General features: G+C 36.4%; 1 protein-coding gene across 2 annotated transcripts in view; it reads left to right on the top strand.

The window, feature by feature from the left end:
- RFC1 (replication factor C subunit 1) overlaps positions 1–19,456 on the top strand; it is an 84,801-nt gene that overhangs the window by 31,179 nt on the left and 34,166 nt on the right. For both annotated transcript variants that reach the window (XM_053217454.1, XM_015083282.3), the window contains exons 3-4: positions 2,563–2,638; positions 4,475–4,585. In XM_053217454.1, coding sequence (XP_053073429.1) covers positions 2,563–2,638; positions 4,475–4,585 — 187 coding nt within the window. The remainder of the gene's footprint in view (positions 1–2,562; positions 2,639–4,474; positions 4,586–19,456) is intronic.

A 19,456-nucleotide genomic window follows, 5' to 3' on the forward strand; every position in this document is an offset into this window, starting at 1 on the left:
TATCCTTGGATAGGTAATGTTAAATTCATCCAAAAACACCTTCATAGAAACACTCAGAATAATATTTGATGTAATACTTGGGCACTTTGTGGCCCAGTCAAGTTTACAGATAAAAAATAAAGCATCACAGGTTACATTTTGTATTTTGTGTGTGTGTGTGTCTGGTTATTTTGGATTTATGTTGGATAGTCTAGTTATGTAGTGCAGGAAATTTGGATTCTGTTACATTCCTCCAAAGAGTGTTAATTCATTTGGTTTAGCAGGCAGTTAACTTGCCTGAACTCAGAGCCTAAACTCTTGTGTCTCCTGTGATGGGCAGCAAATGAAATCTTTGTTCAGTTCTTTTATCCTTAGCTGGCACTACGAGTTGTTCCATTCATGTGTAGTGCAGGAGAGATCTGGGCTAAGTTTATTGGCAGAATTTGAGACTCTCCTTCTGTGGCTCTCTCCCTTGTGGGATACCCTCTTCTCTAACTTTTGAGTTACTGTAGTTCTTTTTAACTCTGTGCTCCAGTTCATTTATCTCATTTTCTTGCAAGCTAGTCAATTGTTCTTATATTTTTCAAGTTTTATTGTAATGAGTAGAAGCATATTTCTTTTTTCTTTTTTTAAAGATTTTATTTTTAAGTAATCTCTACAACCAGCGTGGGGCTTGAACCCGCAACCCTGAGATCAAGAGTCACATACTGTATGGACTGAAGCAGTCAGGTGCCTCTAGAAACATATTTCTCCCTTATGATTGGTTATAGTTTCTTTTGCTGTCTGGTTTCTTGATTTTTTTGGGAAAATTTGAATATGTTAGAAATATAATGTATAACTACAAAATATAAATAATATCTTTTGCCTTGGTTATATATAGTATTCTTAAAAAAAATTTTTTTTAATGTTTATTTTTTGAGAGGGGGGTGGAGGGGCAGAGAGAGAGGGAGACACAGAATCCAAAGTAGGCTCCAGGCTCCAAGCTGTCAGCACAGAGCCCGATGTGGGGCTTGAACTCAAACTGTGAGATTATGACCTGAGCTGAAGTTGGACACTTAACCGACTGAGCTACCCAGCTGCCCCGGTTATATATAGTTTTCTAACAGGCAGTGGGTAGTGGACAGCCCATAACTCCTTAACCTTTGTCTCTTTCCTTTTCAGTAAGCATTTGCCTTTTAATATCTGACATTCTTTTACTCTTTGTTATATGTAATTTAGTGTTGAAAGTGGAGCTAAATAATAATACAGCCTTTTCTATAATTCTTTTTTTCCCATCTGATACAATTGTTTTTTTTCTTTTTTTTTTCAGTTTTATTAAGAAATAATTAACATCTGAGCTGTAGAAGTTTGAGGTATACAGCATGATTGTTTGACTTACATATGCTGTGAAATGATTACCACAGGTTTAGTTAATATCTGGGATCTCATATAGATAAAGTAAAAAAAGAAAAAAAATTTTTTTCTGTGATGACAACTTTTAGATCTGCCCTCTTAACAAGTTTCCTATGTATCAAATAACAGTGTTCATTATATTCTTCATGTTGTATATTGCATGTCTAGTACTTATAAGTAGAAGTTTGTACTTTTTTTTTTTAAGTTTATTTTGAGAGAGAGAGCAGGGAGGGGTGGAGAGAGAGAACTCCCTCCAACACTGTCAGTGTGGAGCCCACTGCGGGGCTCAAACCCATGTACTGTGAGGTCATGATCTGAGCTGAAATCAAGAGCCAGATGCTCACCCCGACTGAGCCACCAGGGCTCCTCAGAAGTTTGTACCTTTTGACCACCTTCCTCCACTTGTACCTCCCCCTCGCTGCCTGCTTCTGGTAACCACAAGTCTGGTATCTTTTTCTGAGTTTGGTATGTTTTTTGCTTGTTTTAGAGTCCACATATAGGTGAGATCATACAGTATTTGTCTTTCTCTGTTTGAATTATTTCAATTAGCATGCCTTCAAGGTTCATTCATGTTGTTGCAAATGGTAGGGTTTCCTCTTTTTTTATGTGTATCACAATTTTATCCTTTCCTACTTTGATGGTCACTTAGGTTGTTTCCATGTCTTGGCTATTATAAATAACGCTTCTATGAACATGGGGGTGCAGATATCTTTTGGAGTTAGTGTTTTTGTTTCTTTGGATATATTTTCAGAAGTAAAATTGCTGGGTCATATGGTAGTTTTTAGACAAAAATTTTTGAGGAACCTCCATACTGTTTTCGATAGTGGCTGTACTATTTTACAGTCCCACCAACAGTGCACAACGGTTCCTTTTTCTCCACATCTTCGCCAGCATTTATTCTCTCTTGTCTTTTTGATGGTGGGTTTGGCTAATTGTTTAGTCTAATTATGGCATTAATGACATTTTGGGCTGTGTAATTCTTTGTTGTGGAGGACTATCTTGTGCGTTGTTAGGGTGTTTAGTAGCATCCCTGGTCTACTCAGTAGGTGCCAGTAACCCCTTTCTCCTGCCCCCCAGTTATAATAAGGAAAAATGTCTCCTTGGGGGCAAAATTACTGAGTTCAAGTCTAACGAGAAAACACAACGAATTTATATAAGTTTTGCATTCTAATTATACTGTGATGTTTACAGGTAAATAGTTCTTGTAAAGAAGATGACTCTAAACAGAAGCAACCAAACAAGAAAAAGAGGATCATCTATGATTCAGGTAATATTTCTTCTGTGGAGCCTTAAAGTTTTAAAATTATTTTATATCCCTTAGAACACAGTGTTTTCCCAACTGATGTTCTGAGACACACGGCTCTCTCTGTTGTTGTAATAGGTCCTGTGAGAAGACTCTATGCTCCAATAAAGTTGAAAACAGTTTTATTGTAGTGTAGAACTTGAAAGAGCCACAATATATTAATGTGTTAAATATGTTTGTTCAGAGGGCTATACAGTATACATAGCATGTTTCAAACTCACTTTGAACATGACATTTATTTATCAAGTAAGTTTACTTATAAAGAGTATTTATTTATTTTGAGAGAGAGAGGCAGAGAGAGAATCACATGCTGCAAGAGTCTGACACTGTAGGGCTCGATGTGGGGCTCTGCTTCACAAACTGTGAGATCATGACCTGTGCTGAAATCAAGAGTCGGACACTCAACTGACTGAGTCACCCAGGTGCCCCTGACATATTTATTTTTAAAAATATTCATACTAACTTCTCTTTCAGCTGAGCTTCTTGGAGACTGAATTTGAAAAATAGTGCCTTAGAATATTGCTCTGGAAACAAAGATCTAAAATTTAATTTTTGTGCTTTTGATCTGGTCCTTTTTTGTTGGATTTAAAATGGAACAATCACAATATAAAATATTTGAATATACTGTACTTTTAAGATGGGGAATGTTGTATTTTTATGTATGCCTTTTATGATCTGTTAAAATAATGATAGAATTCAAAAAGTTTTAGGTGTTGCTTTTGTGGAGAAGATCCATCTGGTGTGAATTCTTAATAATGCAACCTCTAAGGAAGTATGCATAGATTGTCAGGATTTGACAATAACAGCAAAAATTCTGACTCAATTCTAAAAGTGCTTCAATGTTTATTCTATGTCTTTTACTGCTGTATACAGTAAGGAATTTGAAATAAGTACACATTCCCACTCCCCAGGAGTTTCTGTCTTTTGGGAAATTGAAAATTTTGTTGTTTGATACAGTTTTAGTATGAAACAGGATTTATAAATGCATGGTGCAGAGGGAAAGGAAGGATCCTAAAGTTTATGAAACTTCTATTTTTGTACCACTTTGTCTTGATTTGTATTTAAGCGTCCTGGGTGATTAGGTTGTGGTAGACTAATGGCTCCGAAAGATGTCCATGCGCTAATTCCTAGGACTTGTGAATATGTTAGGTTACATGGCAAAAGGGAAACTAAAGTCATAGGTGGCATTAAGGTTGATAATCAGGTGACCTTAAAATAGGGAGATGATCCTGAATTATCTGGGGATGGGCCCACTGTATTCACAAGGAAGAGGGAGGAAAGGGGGAGAGAGAGAGAGAGAGAGAGACAGAGAGACAGAGACAGAGACTGACCATGGAAAATAGAGAACCAGAAAGATGCAGCATGAGAAGGATTTTGCCTGATGTTCCTTGCTTTGGAGATGGAGGAAGGGAGCCAGAAGCTAAGGAATGTTAGCAGTCACTAGAAACTGGAAAAGACAGGGAAATGGATTTTTCCCTAGAGTATCCAGAAAAGGGTCATAGCCCTGCTGGCACTTTGATGTTAGCCCAGTGGGACCCATATGGGGTTTCTAACCTTCAGAACTATAAGATAATATGTTTATGTTGTTTTAAGCCACTAAATTTGTGGTGATTTGTTATAGTGACAATAGAAAAGTAAGACCAAGGCTTAACACTGTGTAGAAGTAACCTGTGAGAATTCATAAAAGGGATTTGCCTCAAAATGGGCCTTGAGGAATTCATTAACAATGATCACTTTAAGAACACACTGTATTTTATTTTTTCTCTTGAGAGTTTTGTTTCATTTGCTTCTCATGTACAGATTCAGAATCCGAGGAGACAGTGCAGGTAAAAAATGCCAAAAAGCAACCAGAAAAACCTAAACCTGGTAAAATTCTACGCCAGGATCCTGTTACATACATTTCAGAAACAGGTAAGTGTACTGAATATGTTTAATGTTTGAGAGAAGAGTAGTGTGTGTTATGTTCTTGAGCTACTCATTGGTCTCTGGATGAACCTCCTTCACTTTGAATTGAATTTCTGCTGCCTTTTTTTGCTTTGTTGATTTATATTTATCAGGGAAAGGCTGTAATCATCTTTGGCATTTTCTGTGGGTTAAGGGCCTTTGTAAGGGTTAGTTACAGGGGAATTGGCCTTGGAATTTTTTAGGTGTTCTATATTGAGTAAGTTGAAGCTCTATCTTGAATCCTATGTTAAAATATTATTGGTGTATTTTAGGGGCGCCTGAGTGGCTCAGTCGGTTGAGTGTCCGACTTCGGCTCAGGTCATGATCTCACGCTTTGTGAGAGCCCGCGTCGGGCTCTATGCTGACGGCTCAGAGCCTGGAGCCTGCTTCAGATTCTGTGTCTCCTCCTCTCTCTGCCCCTCCCATGCTCATGCTCTGTCTCTCTCTGTCTCTCTCTTTCTCTCAGTAATAAATAAACATTAAGGAAAAAAAATTAAAAATATTATTTTAAAACTTTTTTATTTAAGTTTTTTTACTTTGCATGCTAAAGTCATAATAATCTAAGTATATAACAATTATTCATATTTGTGATCTGTGATCTAGCACAGATGTGACCTGAATTCCTTGTATTTTCTTGTGACAGTAAAGATTTTATTAGCATTAGCTTTTTAATAGATGATTGTTTTTATACTTAAATTTATTTGTTCTGTTTTGAGTGGTTAGAAAGCAAAAGCCATTTTATAAATAATTGTACACTAATCTTAAAATGGTAAAATAGTATAAATGATTGTTTCATAGATAGTATTCCTTTATGGTGAGGAACTCTGAATTATCATCTTAGGGAAAAAACTCAGATGTGTTGTAAAGTCATTTGTTTTTAAATTGCTGTGAGGATTTTCTTTTTTTTCTCTCCCCACCCCCCCCTTTTTTGAGAGGGGCAGAGAGAGAGACAGAGAGAAGTGGGGCTCACCTGAAGCAGGGCTCAAACCCATGAATCGTGAGATTATGACCTGAGCTGAAGTCAGATGCTTAACCTACTGAGCTGCTCATGCACCCTGTAAAGTAATTTTGGTTGTGGCATTGTTAATTCCTAGAGGAGACTGTAACAGGAATAAAAGGTTAGATGTATTAATCTTCAAATTCACAGAGCCTGTTGAATTGGTTCCTATGTAGAAATACTTGAAGGAACCATGAAAGCATCTCATAGGTTGTTGATTTGTTCATATTGAAGAAAACCTCTGAAACCATTATTTTTAGCACTCTGCTACTTGAATTGCTAGTGAAGTGAACACACCTGGTTTGAAGAGACGGTAAAAGCCACATAATTACTTTGGCACAGCATATTACAGTTTATATTCAACAGACATTTATTGAGTGTTTTTTACATCCCAGAAACTAGGTGCTGGAGGTACAAAAGATGACCAGACTCCGAAGTACTGTAGTAGTCGCTTGAGGTAGCAATAAGCAGTAGTCAGGCAGAGGGCTCGAAGGGCAAGATTTGATCTGGCACTTGAAGGATGAGCAGGCGGTAAAGGGAAGAATGTCAGCTTAGGGGGTGGGATTATTTAAACCACAGCATCCAGCACAAGGCTTGGTATGTTCGTAGGGCACAGAAGAGACTGCCCATAGGAGGAGGAGGAGTGGGAGGTAGGATTAGAGAAGACCTTGAAAGCTAGGCAGATGGATTTAGACTTAACATAGCAGGGAAAGGGAACCATTAAAATTCTTGAAGAGAGTTGTGGAATGATGAGAATAGTATTTAAGAGTGATTGCTAGAGGGGTGCCTGGCTGGCTCAGTGGGTAGAGTGTGCAACTCTTGGTCTTGGGGTTGTGAGTTTGAGTCCTATGTTGGATATAGAGATTACTTAAAATATTAAAAGGGCACCTGGGTGGCTCAGTTGGTTGAGTGTCCGACCCTCTATCTCAGCTCAGGTCTTGATCTCAGGGTCGTGAGTTCAAGTCCTGCGTTGGGCTCTGCACTGTGCATGAAACCTAATAAAAAAGAAAAGAGTGATTGCTAGATTGCTAATGTTCAGGGTGGGATAGAGAGTATAGAAACCATAATTAGGTAAGTCAAGGCATTTCCTAGGGGTGAAGTAATGAGAGACTTAAGTTAGCAATATAAGGGACTGATATATAAACGTTTTTGAGAAATGAGTTACAGATTAGGTTTTTGGATTATCTTTGGTAGTATTATTAGGATAATTGGAGAGTTGATGTCATTACCATGCTAAAGACTTGTTGTTTGTTTTTAAAAAATTTTTTGGTATCCCAACATGGGGCTTGAACTCACAACCCTGAGATCAAGTGTCACACGCTCTACCTACTGAACCGGCCAGGCACACTCCCCCCACCCCCCATTTTTTTTTTTTTTCAATAACAGCTTTATTGAGATCTACAATTCACCTCTAAGATTTTAATGTTACTGGAATTTGCAGATAAAGGTCAAGGTTTTTGAAGATACGAGTAACAATAAAATTTTTCTTACGTGTATGGGCTGTTACTTGAAAGTATGTGGGTACTCATGGTAGATAAATTGTTCAGTAAGTTGGGAATGAAACAGGAAAGAAAGTCCTTGTGTTGTAGAACAAATCTTAGCCTGGAAGGTCAGAAGCCCTGCCTGAGGGTCCATCCTCGGTTGCCATCTAACAGTTGTTTGAGTCTCACAGACTATAAAGTAGAGACACTACTTGAATAGGCTTGTTGGAGAGATTTGCTGGGATGGTGCATAGGAAAGGGCCAGACCCAGTGCCTGAAGCATATAAAAATAGCTTCGTATAGGTTCTCAGAGACATTTGATTGTTATTCAGATGATCAAAAACAAAATGTAGATAACATGAATGTATTTTCTGTAAACTTTTTGGTAAGCTGAGATAGTTCTTCATTACGTCAGAGGCCGACTGACTCTAACCTTTTTGTTCTATTGCTAAATATCTGCTTAGGCACATTGTGCAAATGCACTCTTCTATTAAGAGATCCCCCTCTGAGATCTGGCCACCTTTGTGAAGTTTTGAATATGTGGGAGGGATACTAGAAACGTATGGTGATAGGTTTATTATGTAACCAAAGGTGGTGTGATCGAGCTTTCCAGTGACACCCTGGAAACGTCAAAGTTAGTGTGCAGACAGCCGTGGCCTTCAACTGTGGATCAGTTGGCTATCCTTATCTTGTGATTTTAGGTACACAGAAGGGTCAGACAATTTAAGCTCTGATCACAGATTTTCTTTAACACGGGATCATTTATTTCAGGCCAGGTATTTTCAAATGTTATTTTCTGAAGAGATATCCAGCACTTTATCTGAAATTTTAATGAGCATTATCCATGTTTCTGTCATTCTGCTGGTGGCATGTATGTGTGAAAGTAAACATTGTCCCCTTATTTTAGTTGGAAATTTGGGGTGTGATGTACCCATCTAATAGGATGTTCAGTATTTATTACATAGTATTCTGGTTTTTTTTGTTTGTTTGTTTGTTTGTTTTTTTAGAATTAAAACATGCCTGTTTTGTCTTCTCATGTTTTTTTATTCTTTGAAATTACAGGTTCATGGGAAGAAAATAATCCCTTCTTCTTCCTTTTATAAGATAATGAACTGTTAAAACGAAGTCCATAATAAAATCAGGAATATAATGGGTTTTAAGAAAAGTGCAGCTTCTTGAAATTAATAAACTGGGAAATTCATCACCTTAAAATATTTTTAAAAATTATTCTTTACTTTTTTTAAAGCTAAAACTACAGTTGTTCAGTACCAGGTTATGAATAAATATTCACATTATAAATGTAAATGTTTATATTGCAAGTATAAGATTAACCTAAAATTGTATTGTTTATTTGGGGATTGGAACCTCTTGTGGAAAAGGATTATATGACAATGATTTAATTTAAAAAACCTGTTAATAACAAAAGAAACAATTTTTGCTTCATTATTCCTTATTTTATCTTTCATATACCAATTTTTGTTTGGTGTTTTTCTTGCATTTGTGGTGTTTAGGAGCAGGAACTCTTAAATCAGATTGCCTGAGATGACGTTCATTTACCTTCCTTGTGTCTTAGTTTCCTCACTTGGGGGTTGGGGCTAGCAGAGCACTTGAAAAGCATTTAAAACAGGGTTGGGCGTATAGTAAATGGTCAATAAGTACTAACTGTTATTCTTACATTTTAACTTTATTTTATCCCTACGTCTGCCTTTAAAGACTATGCTAAAAAATAAAAACATTTTGCTTTTGCTTAAGTGCTTAGGACTTTCTGTTGATTATGTAACTGTGCCTCAGAAATTTAGAAATTGTATCTGACTCACTTAATGTTGTGGATATACACTGTCAGTATGGTAACTATTTACTTGTAGCTGTTGAGCACTTGAAATGTGACTGGCCCAACTGAGAGTGTTGTAAGTATATGTACAGATTTGAAGACTTGGTACAAAAAGAAGTAAATTGTCTCATTAATAATTTTTTAGTATTGATCACATGTTGAAATGATAATTTGGATATATTGAGTTGAATACAGTATATCATTAAATTTAATTTCACTTATTTCTTTTCCACTTTCTTTAAGTGTGGTTATTTGGGTTAAATAAAATATATTACAGTTAATTTCACTTGTTTCTTTTCACTTTTTTAAAATACGGTTATGAGAAGTTTAAAACTACATATGTAGCTCACATTTTATTCTGGTTGCACAGGGCTATATAAACAATGAGAAAACATTTAGGAAGTAACCTTAATTTAGAAAATAACCTGCTTCATTCAAGTGCTTTTACTTTATATTATTATACATTTGTTTAGGCTATATTGTTTTACAGATCTTTAGGCTTATCGTCTAGCTCCGTGACATATTTTTCATCATCATTTTGATTAAATATGTCTTCTGTTGATTTTTAAATTAGTTTGATTACATCAACCTCCCAAATTACAGGAAAAGGAAAAAAAATGGCTTATAAATACCTTCATAGCTAACCACTGACTCTAGTAAAATGTTCTTGTAAGTTGGTAAAAACCCAAATACTTGTTGTACTGGGTAAATATATTTACTTTTAGCTGTTTAATGAAGTGAGAGACCTTGAGTTTTGTTTGGCAAAGATGACCTTTTATTATGCAGTTTCATCAGGAGCTGCTGTTTGGCTGAAAATGATGGGGGTTTTTTCCTGTCTTGAAAGTTGTTTATGACTGGTAGTTTTAATTGAGCACATAATTCCAGAGACTGTGCTCTTGAGGTTATAATCATTTGGGAGATGTTAAGTGGGAAAAAATTGGGAATGTAATGTTCTCCAGTTTACCATGTAATATTGGTGACCTGTGACTTGGGAAAATAGTAGCAGAAAATACTGCTCTGTGTGTAATATGCTCTTTTGCTGATTTTTAGAGACATAATAGTTTTGTTTACCAGACAAATGGGAATAGATTATGTAAGGATAGAGTACTTTTCTTAGACATTTTCAGGGAAACCAAAGCGATTGAGACGGAAAATTTCCTTGAAGTGAGAGGAAACTAAGAACTAAGAACTGTGTGTTACATTTCTTTGATTATACTTGTTCAAAAATTAATTTTGATTTGTGCACTAAGACTCTATAAAGAAACTAAATTTATCATTTTGGTAGATGAGTATTTAGATTAATATTATTTTAAATTATCTGAGTAAAACATTAACACATTCTCACTGAAAGAGAAGTAAACAATTCAGATGACAATGTTTCATTCTCTCATCTATCCCTTTTGCCTTATATAGCTATATAAATAAAATATATATACACACACCCACGTGTACATATATACACACTTGTATTTATTTGAGTGGCATTTTATTATAAAATTCTGTAGCTTGCTTTTTCATAACTTAATGTCTTTGGCTCCCTCTTTCCCTCCCTCCCTCCCTCCCTCCCTCCCTCCCTCCCTCCCTCCCTTCCTCCCTTCCTCCCTTCCTTACTCTCCTTGTCTTCCTCCTTGTCCCTTCCTCATTTTCTGCCTCTTTGTCTCAATACAGAAAGATTCCTATCTCATCTTTTAAACTTCTACATGGAATTTAATGGAATGCATTTAATTTTTCTCATGCTTTTATTTTGGATATTAGATTATTGATGTGTGTACTTGTTTGTGCTTCATTGTAATGTAATATATTTAATAAATGAACCATTCACAATGAGGAATATGATCACTTAAAAGAGGGGAGTATTTCTTGAGGTTCATTTTAAGAATGTAGTTTAGCTGCCTATATTATGAAGAGTACATAGGGCTTCCACTTTCTGTTTCTGGGCCCAGTGCTCTTATGAAGGTTCCCACTGCACCCCTACCAGCAGCATTTTTAGTTTCCTTTTGACTTTTATTAATCTTCTGGATAAAAGCACCACTAATAATATATTTTTTTGAACAAATACTGCTGTTCCATCAGATCTTTTCCAGTTTTCAGGTTCCAAAACGGGGACTTAACACTTACCTATATTAGATTTCTTTCTGAAATAAACTCTTACATTTTTACCTTATTAGATTCCAGGCTTTTGTAACCTGATTCAGTCATTTATTTAACAATATTTAACAATATTTAACAATATTAAATCCTCACTAATTTATTCAACAAATATCCTGTATGTACATAATAGTGTACTGGATAATCTATGAAATAGATAAAAGAATAAAATTAGTCTTCAAGGGTGTAGAGTTCATTGGGGAGATAAGTCTTTTATATAAAAATTACATAAGGAAAAAATTAACAGCAATAAAAATGTCTCCTGAGGATATTCAGGCATGGGAGAGGTAACTTCTATTTTGGAGGTTTGGGAAACGTTTCCTAGAGAGAGAAATTCGAGATAAATGTGAAAGGTTTTAGAAGAGTTTAACTTGTAGATTTAGGTATTATGTATACCAGAAAGAGAGAATAATGTGGAAGCTTAGAAATCAATAGTGCTATTTCATACGCATTATTCATTACTTTCATACTTATTATAGAAAGAGAAAATTTAAAAAATTCAACTTAAAAACTTTTACAGATTTATACCAGCTTAATACTGCCTACTGTTGTAGCTCATATTTTCTTGCTTACAGCATCTTTTACATAGGAGTTTCTTACTTTATTTGAAACAAGACTTGTGTCCAGAGTGCAAGGCGGGAAGAATTCTACCAGAATGATAAAATAAATTTTATCTTGTATACTACTATAGATTTTTTTTCAAAACACTTTTGCTGACCTCATGGAATAGCATTATTCATTATATGGCTTATATTTCATATTCACCTCATTTGATCTTCAAATCTACCTAATAGGAGAGATGACTTTTCAGAAGCAGTTTTCAATCTAAGGTTACACAAAGTTTCACTGTGGAAGAATGCGGTAGTTCTTTGCATGTCCCTCATCTACTTGTTTTTTCATATCCTGTGATTTCATACCTTCTACAAATTTGATAAACATATCTTTATATTTCTTTCTGAATCATTGGTAAAATTATTCATTTTTTAAAGTTTAGTTTGAGAGAGACAGAGACAACGTGAGTTGGGGAGAGGCAGAGAGAGAGAGAGAGAGAGAGAGAGAGAGAGGGAGAGAGAGAATCCCAAGCAGGCTTTGCGCTGCCAGTACAGAACCCCGTGCGGGGCTCAAACCCATGAAACTGTGAGATCAGGACCTGAGCCGAAATGAAGAGTCAGATGCCTAACTGAGCCACCCATGCGCCCCTAAATTTGTTTTGTATTAAGAGACAGGTAAAGAAACCTTTTCCAAAATGACATGATCTGTTATCAGCACCTTGGATATAGCTCTTCTGTTTCTCATGAATTACTTGTAGATCTTAATAACCACTGTTACCTATGTTGTATTTCTTCATCTTGTATAGGGTGCAGGAGAGCTCTCTTCAAAAGGGTTATTTGGCTCAAAATGTTAATACTGTAGATGTTGGAAACCCTGGTTTACCCAATCAGAAGAGAAATTGGTGAATGTTTTGTTGAACTCGAGATATCCCTTGTTTCTAGATTTATTTCATCTGCTAGTCCTGTAACTTAATAGAATAAATAAGCGCTTAGGTCAGCATTGTTTGTTTCTGGGAACTCCATCTTCTTCTGTTGAATATTCCTTTTGTCTTCCTCTTGATACTGTTGCACAGAACTGTCACCAGACCTTTCCTCTTCTACAGTTCTGTGGTTGGAAATGTGCCTTTCTCTTTTTGGCAATTTGGGTTCCATTTCTCATCTTTAATCTTTAGCGATTTCTTCCATTTTATAGATGATTCAAAGGCCATTGATACTGCTTTGGCGATTTTATTTACAGATTCACATTAACTGAAACATCTTTATAAGAGCTGGATGCTTTCTTGCAATCTTTTTTGCCTCCTAGTTCTTCAGTCCTATTTTAATAGTGTGTATTATGAGACTTGAAAAGAATTAAGTGGCATATGGAGCACTGGAGTATCTGGAATGATTATTGAGATTCTGAAATATCTTTGAAAATGAACAGACTGGGGCGCCTGGGTGGCTTAGCCCATTTGGCGGCCGACTCTTGGTTTCAGCTCAGGCCATGATCTCATGGTTCATGGGTTCAAGCCCCATGTCAGGCTCTGCGCTGATAGCACAGAGCCTGCTTGGGATTCTCTCTCCATCTCTCTCTGCGCCTCCCCTGCTCGTGTTCTCTCTCTCTCTTTCAAATAAACATTAAAAAAAATGAACAGACTGTTGTTTGTTCTTGTAACCCATATTTTGCTATCAGGCACTTGTGAAACCATGAGAGACACAGGATTGTATTCCAGAATGCCAAGGAAGTAGTACTATATTAGGAAAATAATAACTAAATACTAATGAAGTAATATACAAGTGGTTTATATTTGGCATTAATACTGAGACAGCATTGTTACCTCCTCCCACATGTGGGGAAGTGGAATATGAATGGAAGTGGGGAATTGTGTTGCTGAGCTGCTCCCTTTACTCTTTGTGGCCAATCAGGTTTCTTTGTATTGCATGTTTCATACCGGAAAATTGTAAGAAGTTGTGGGTGTTGTACCTGTGTCCTACTGTCCAAGCCTCCTTTCACCCACTTTTCTTTTTTTGTGAGATCCAGTGGCGATAGAAGGAGAGTAAGTGGTAAAATGTTCCACTTTCTTCTCCTGTGTTCTGTTTTCTTAGTAACTGAAACCAGCTGTGACTTTCCATGGACGGTTTTTGCTGCTCTGGTAGGGACTCGGCACCGTGTGGTGGATGACATCACAGTACAAGCCAGTACATTTTTCTTGTTTATCATTACTCACCTCACTACACCTCACAAATGATAAAATGGGTTTATTTAAAAAATATAACAAAGTCTGAGTCTAAGAGGATTTGTTGGTAATGAATCAAATCATGTGTTCTCTTAATTTCTTGATTAAAGGTGAGCAGTTACAGAGGTTTTATTTAATTATACTGAAGTACAGAATGTCTGATTCACCACATAAATGGTGCAAAGATGGTATGTTTAGTTTCTCTTCCATCTATTTAATTAACAAATATTGAAGACTTGGCATGCTTCTGAACTTTTCTCTACTTCCAAAACCCAAATGACAGTTTGGGTTTTTGACTCAAGGAAAGTGTTGAAAAAGAACTTGGTAGAAAAAGGCTCTAAAAACTCGGATTCCTTTTTCAGTTTTTGGCTAGTTGTTACCAAATAGTTTTTAATCTCTATAACCAGATCTGTCTAGCATGATCTCCATTAATTTGGTTTCTGTGTATTCCAGACTGAAGGAAGGAAAATCAGAATCCCCAGGTCTCAGCAGGATAAACTCCAAAATTAGATATTTTTCCTTCTTGGCTTATAAATAGGTTTCTGTGTAGACCTGCACATTATTTTCTTTCTCTGATTTGTTACCCTTTCTAAACAAATGAATGTATCTAACTCAGAGTGGCAAAGCAATCTTCTCTCCCAGGCAATTCCTCTGCTGTATGTTGGATAATGCTAGTTTACTTGGTGATTGTTACTACTTTTGAGGTTGTGTTGTATATAAATAAAAATAGATGGTGTTTTTATAAGGAGACAGATATCCTGGAGGGAGATTCTGAGTGTTCAATTGCCCGTGATTTTCAACTAGGTCTAAGAAATTGGACTTAGATCTGTTTATCATTATCGTATTATACGTTCCTGGGGAGAAGAGAACACAGTTTGCCTTTGGCTTCTGACAATGCAAGAACAAATTTAGGCTTATTAAAAAATAAGAACAAATGTTAAAAAAGAGAAACAACGATAACTTTATTTGGAATGTTTCATTTGTGCACACTGTGTAGGATTGTAAAATATTTATTTTATATGAGGATGGTCACAGCAACACCTGTTAAAATGACTGTCTTCTGCAAGCAGCTGATGGCATTGTTTTCATCTTTGGCCTCTTTTGCCTTCATTTTCAATAATGTATTGGTGTAGCCTTTGAAATACTAAAGGCTATAGGAGTTTTAAGACAACTAGTTCAGAAGTCCTAGTACAAAGACATAGCACTGCTGCTTTCTGCAGGTTTTCTGCCTTTATCAAGGTAAGATGACAGAATGCTTTCAGATATGCCTATTAGTTTATAGAACACCATTTTTTTTTTTTTCTGTATTCTCCTTGATGATCCTCTGTGTTTATAGGAAATACCCCTATGCTTAGGATCATGAGTTTATTTTTTTTTTGGTGTTAGCTTTTCCCATAACTGTAAGGAATATTATTGGGAAGTGCATAAATCATGGAGTACTAAGTAAGTGTCAAATCAGGCAAGCCAGTCTTTTTTCTCTTTTCGTGACTGTATTTCACTAGAATTTCTCCTACTTTCCAAGGGGATTGGAGAACTATTTATTTTGTGGTTAGTACAGAAAAAGGGGCCTTGTATGCAGTTTTAGCTAGTATGATATACAATACTTGAAATTTTATTCAGAACACTTCTAGCTTTAAAATCTTTTTTTTTTTTTTTTTAGTTTAGAGAGAAAGTGAAGGAGGGGGGTGGCGGGGGGAGAGAGACAGAGACAGAGACAGAGACACAGAGAGGGGGAGAGAGAGAGAGAGAGAGAGAGAGAGAGAGAGAGAGAGAATCTTAAGGAGTCTCAGAGCCCAACACAGAGCTCTATCCCACAATCTTGGGATTGTGACCTGAGCCGAAATCAAGAGTCAGATGCTCAACCGACTAAACTACTCAGGAGCCCTCCATATATTTTTTAAAAAATCCATGTGTAATTACATTTTTATTCAGAAATTATGAAAATATTTTTAAAAATGTGTCTGTTTGGGTATAGTACATTCTGGATCTATAGCTTGAAGACATTTGTTTTATTGAAGGCTAAATTCATAGAAGTGGAATTACTGGGTCCAATTAATGGGTATACATATGTAAGGATTTGGTACATATTGCAAAACCGTCTTCTATAGATTTTAAACAACTTACTACCATTGCTTGTTCTGTATGTGAAAGTCCCATTTCCTTACACCCTTGCTAACAGTCTTTTTAATGTGATAATCTTAGAAATTTTTGATCTCACTAAATTTCATGTTAACCTGTTAGCTGTAAATATTTATGAGATTGCTGGAGAAAGGGTTAAACTAGGGATTGCAAGTATCTATAATACCATTGTTTCCCTTTCTGGGGCTATACCAAATAGCAGTGATTGATGTTGTCTGAAGTGAGTTCTTAAAGACAAATACAACATTTTAGATAGTGAGGAAGTTCTTGAGTAATTAGGGAAGAACTGTAACAGAAGAACAGTGATTGACATGGTCCATTTAATTCTGGGATTTTCTGTTATGCTGCTTATTAGCATGGCTGGGTGTAGTGGAAATGGAATGTTACTGCTTTTGGCATTTTTAAAGTGGGGAAAGGGGGATCTAGTAGAGGACTATCATTTTGCAGAAACAATGTAATTTTGTTCTTTCTTCATTAAGGTAATCCCTCGTGCCCAGAAATACAGCTGTTCAACTTAAAGTGAAAATTTCACCAAGTGAAAATTATAAAATTTAATAAGCTCTCAGATGAGGTTAGAAGTCTTATATACACTTATGTATACATATTATAAAAACAATATGTTTTCAATTTTGCACTTACTCTCTAAGGGAGATGTATTGGTTGTCTATACTTTGTAGATTCCAGTGTTGTGGTTATTTTTATTAAATTAAAGCCAGGGTATCAGCAGTGTTGGTCTTGTTTTGAATCTTCTTTTAAGGGCACTTTGCATAATTTGCATAATATTTTTGGACTGCTAAGTAGAATAGTTTGTTGAATGCCACTGGTTTGGTTATGCTACAGCTTAACTGAGTCTAGGGGTTTAAAATAAACCAGCTATAAATTGTAAAATATTATTATTATTATTTTTAATGTTTATTTTTGAGACAGAGAGAGAGAGACAGAACTTGAGCCGGGGAGAGGCAGAGAGAGAGAGGGAGACACAGGATTTGAAGTAGGCTCCAGGCTCTGAGCTGTCAGCACAGAGCCCAATGCGGGGCTTGAACTCATGAACCATGAGATCATCACCTGAGCCGAAGTTGGACACTTAACCAACTGAGCCATCCAGGCGCCCCTAAATTATAAAATATTATTTGGGTTTCTGTAATATAACAATTCATTACGTTGTTATCTTAGAGAAAAAGAAAAGAGTTTCAAATTACATTCTTAGTGGTTATCAGGACTATTATGGGTGATTATCGTGGCTGTTGTACTTTAGTGGAATGTTGATAATGACACCTCTCCTTTGCAAAACCATCTGAATCAGACACCTTTTCCCACATCTGGCAGTGACAGACAAGGTCCGATTGTCAGGTGGGGAGAACAGATATGTGAGTGACTGAACCTGGTCAGCTGGCTGACTCTTGTTAACAATGGTTAAACTGAAATCTAAGTATATAAAGCCTTGGATGTGCTTAGAAAAGTTTACAAATGAAAATTTTAAGCTTGAAGGTAGATTGACTATAGTTGAGGATAAATAAAGCAAGTATGCTTTAAGTAAAATCTTTTGCTTGCAGGTTAAAACCTGCTTATCGTAAAAAACGTAGGTTATTGTAAGCAAAATGCAATTTGTTAAGCTATTGTCTCTCTCTGAATGCAGGAATGAACCTTAACACTTTAGTGTAAATATGTCAGTTTAGCAAACTGATCAAGGGTAAGATTGGCCCCCATCTTGATCAAGTGTCCACTCCTGGTCCAGTTGTTGGTGGCGAGGAGTATGGAGCCATTTTATAAATTTATTCATGATTATCCAGGCCCTCAGAGGGTAGTGTGAAATGTAAATTCTTTGGAAATTTGTAGTGAACGATTCATTTGTAGAGAATTTGCTTTAAGTGGTGAGTTACTTTTTTTTTTTTTTTTTTTTTAATGTCTATATTTTGAGAGAGAGACAGAGTGTGAGCAGCAGAGGGGCAGACAGACAACAGAATCTGCGGTAGGTGGCTGTGAGCTGTCAGCACAAAGCCCGATGCCAGGCTGGAACTGTGATCTGATCCAAAGTTGGACACTTAACTGACTGAGCCACCCAGGCACCTCTGTAGTTTCATTTTAGTATAAATATAATAATTAGAAAGTAGGGCGCCTGGATGGCTCAGTTGGTTAACCATCTGACTCTTGATCTCAGCTCAGCTCATGATCATGGTCCAGGTCATGGTCTCATGGTTCCTAAGATTGAGCCCCATGTTGGGCTCTGTGCCAACAGTGCAGAGCCTCTTTGGGATTCTCTCTGTCCCTCTCTGTCTCTGCCCTTCCTCTGTTTGTGGGCATGCGTGTGCTCTGTTTCTCTCTCAAAATAAATAATAAACTTTAAACAATAATTAGAAAGTAAGCCTTTAATCCTTTTTGATTTTTTTTACATATTGTGGGTACGTTCCTCTTTGAGGTGGCAACCACGTAGGAATAGCACAGTGCATGGCAAATGCTCTTGGTTGAATGAGGGAGTACTTGAGAGGAAGTGACTCATCTATATGTGGCCTTGCACATCAGACTTATAAAGTGAACTCTCCCACCCACACAGTGACCTGGTCTTCACAATTGCCTTTTAGATTTTTCTATTGGATTTCTTTTGTTATTGGTAATGGCCAATGAAAAGAGCTTTTTATCTTGTGAATCACTGAACCAAAAAAAAACCCCATGTCTTTTAGGTCTTTCTGAGGTACATTGTTGTATCTAAGCATTTTAGAAAGATTAGAAAGCTTAGAAAGACTTTTAAACTAGATGTTTAATGAGAACTTTTTAAAAGAAAGATAAAACGTAACCAAAAAAAGTATTTAAAGTCTTATATGAATGGCTAGATATTGCTGGACAGTCCACCTTCAGTATAGAGCTAGACTCTGACGACTTCTTATTACCTCTGCAAATAACACTAGTTCAAGGCATCACCATTTCTTCTGGAACAACGAGAGCTTCCAAAATGGTCTTCCTGCATTTGTTTTTTCTGCTTGATGGTGTGTTCTCCAAAGGATAAGACTTAAGCTGGATCACTCACTACTCTGCTGAAAATTCTCCAGTGGATTCTCATTCTGAAATAGAACCTAACATTGTTTACATGATCCCACATGATTTGACCCCTCCCTCTCTCACTGAAACTCTAGTGATGTATCCCCTTCATTATGCTGCAGTCATAGTGACCTTCAAGCTCACTCACTTTAAGCCTTTTGCTCTTGAGTTTTCATTGCCTGAGGTATCTTCATTTCCAGACTCTATTTGAATGTTGCCTATCAAAGAGGCTTTCCCTGATGACCATATCTGAAAGAGCACCCCCCTCATTGCTCTTGAATTGTTTCATCTTGTTTTACTTTTTCTTTATAGCAATTATAATTTGACAGCATATGTTTACTTGTATATCTGTTTCCTCTTCTAGACTCCAAGCTCCATGAAGGCAGGGATTTTGTCTTTTTAATTCACTGTATCACTGTAGGTGTCCTCAGTGCCAGCACAT

This window comes from Acinonyx jubatus, chromosome B1 (assembly GCF_027475565.1).
Source record: "Acinonyx jubatus isolate Ajub_Pintada_27869175 chromosome B1, VMU_Ajub_asm_v1.0, whole genome shotgun sequence".
In the NCBI taxonomy this organism is placed as follows: Eukaryota; Metazoa; Chordata; class Mammalia; order Carnivora; family Felidae; genus Acinonyx; species Acinonyx jubatus.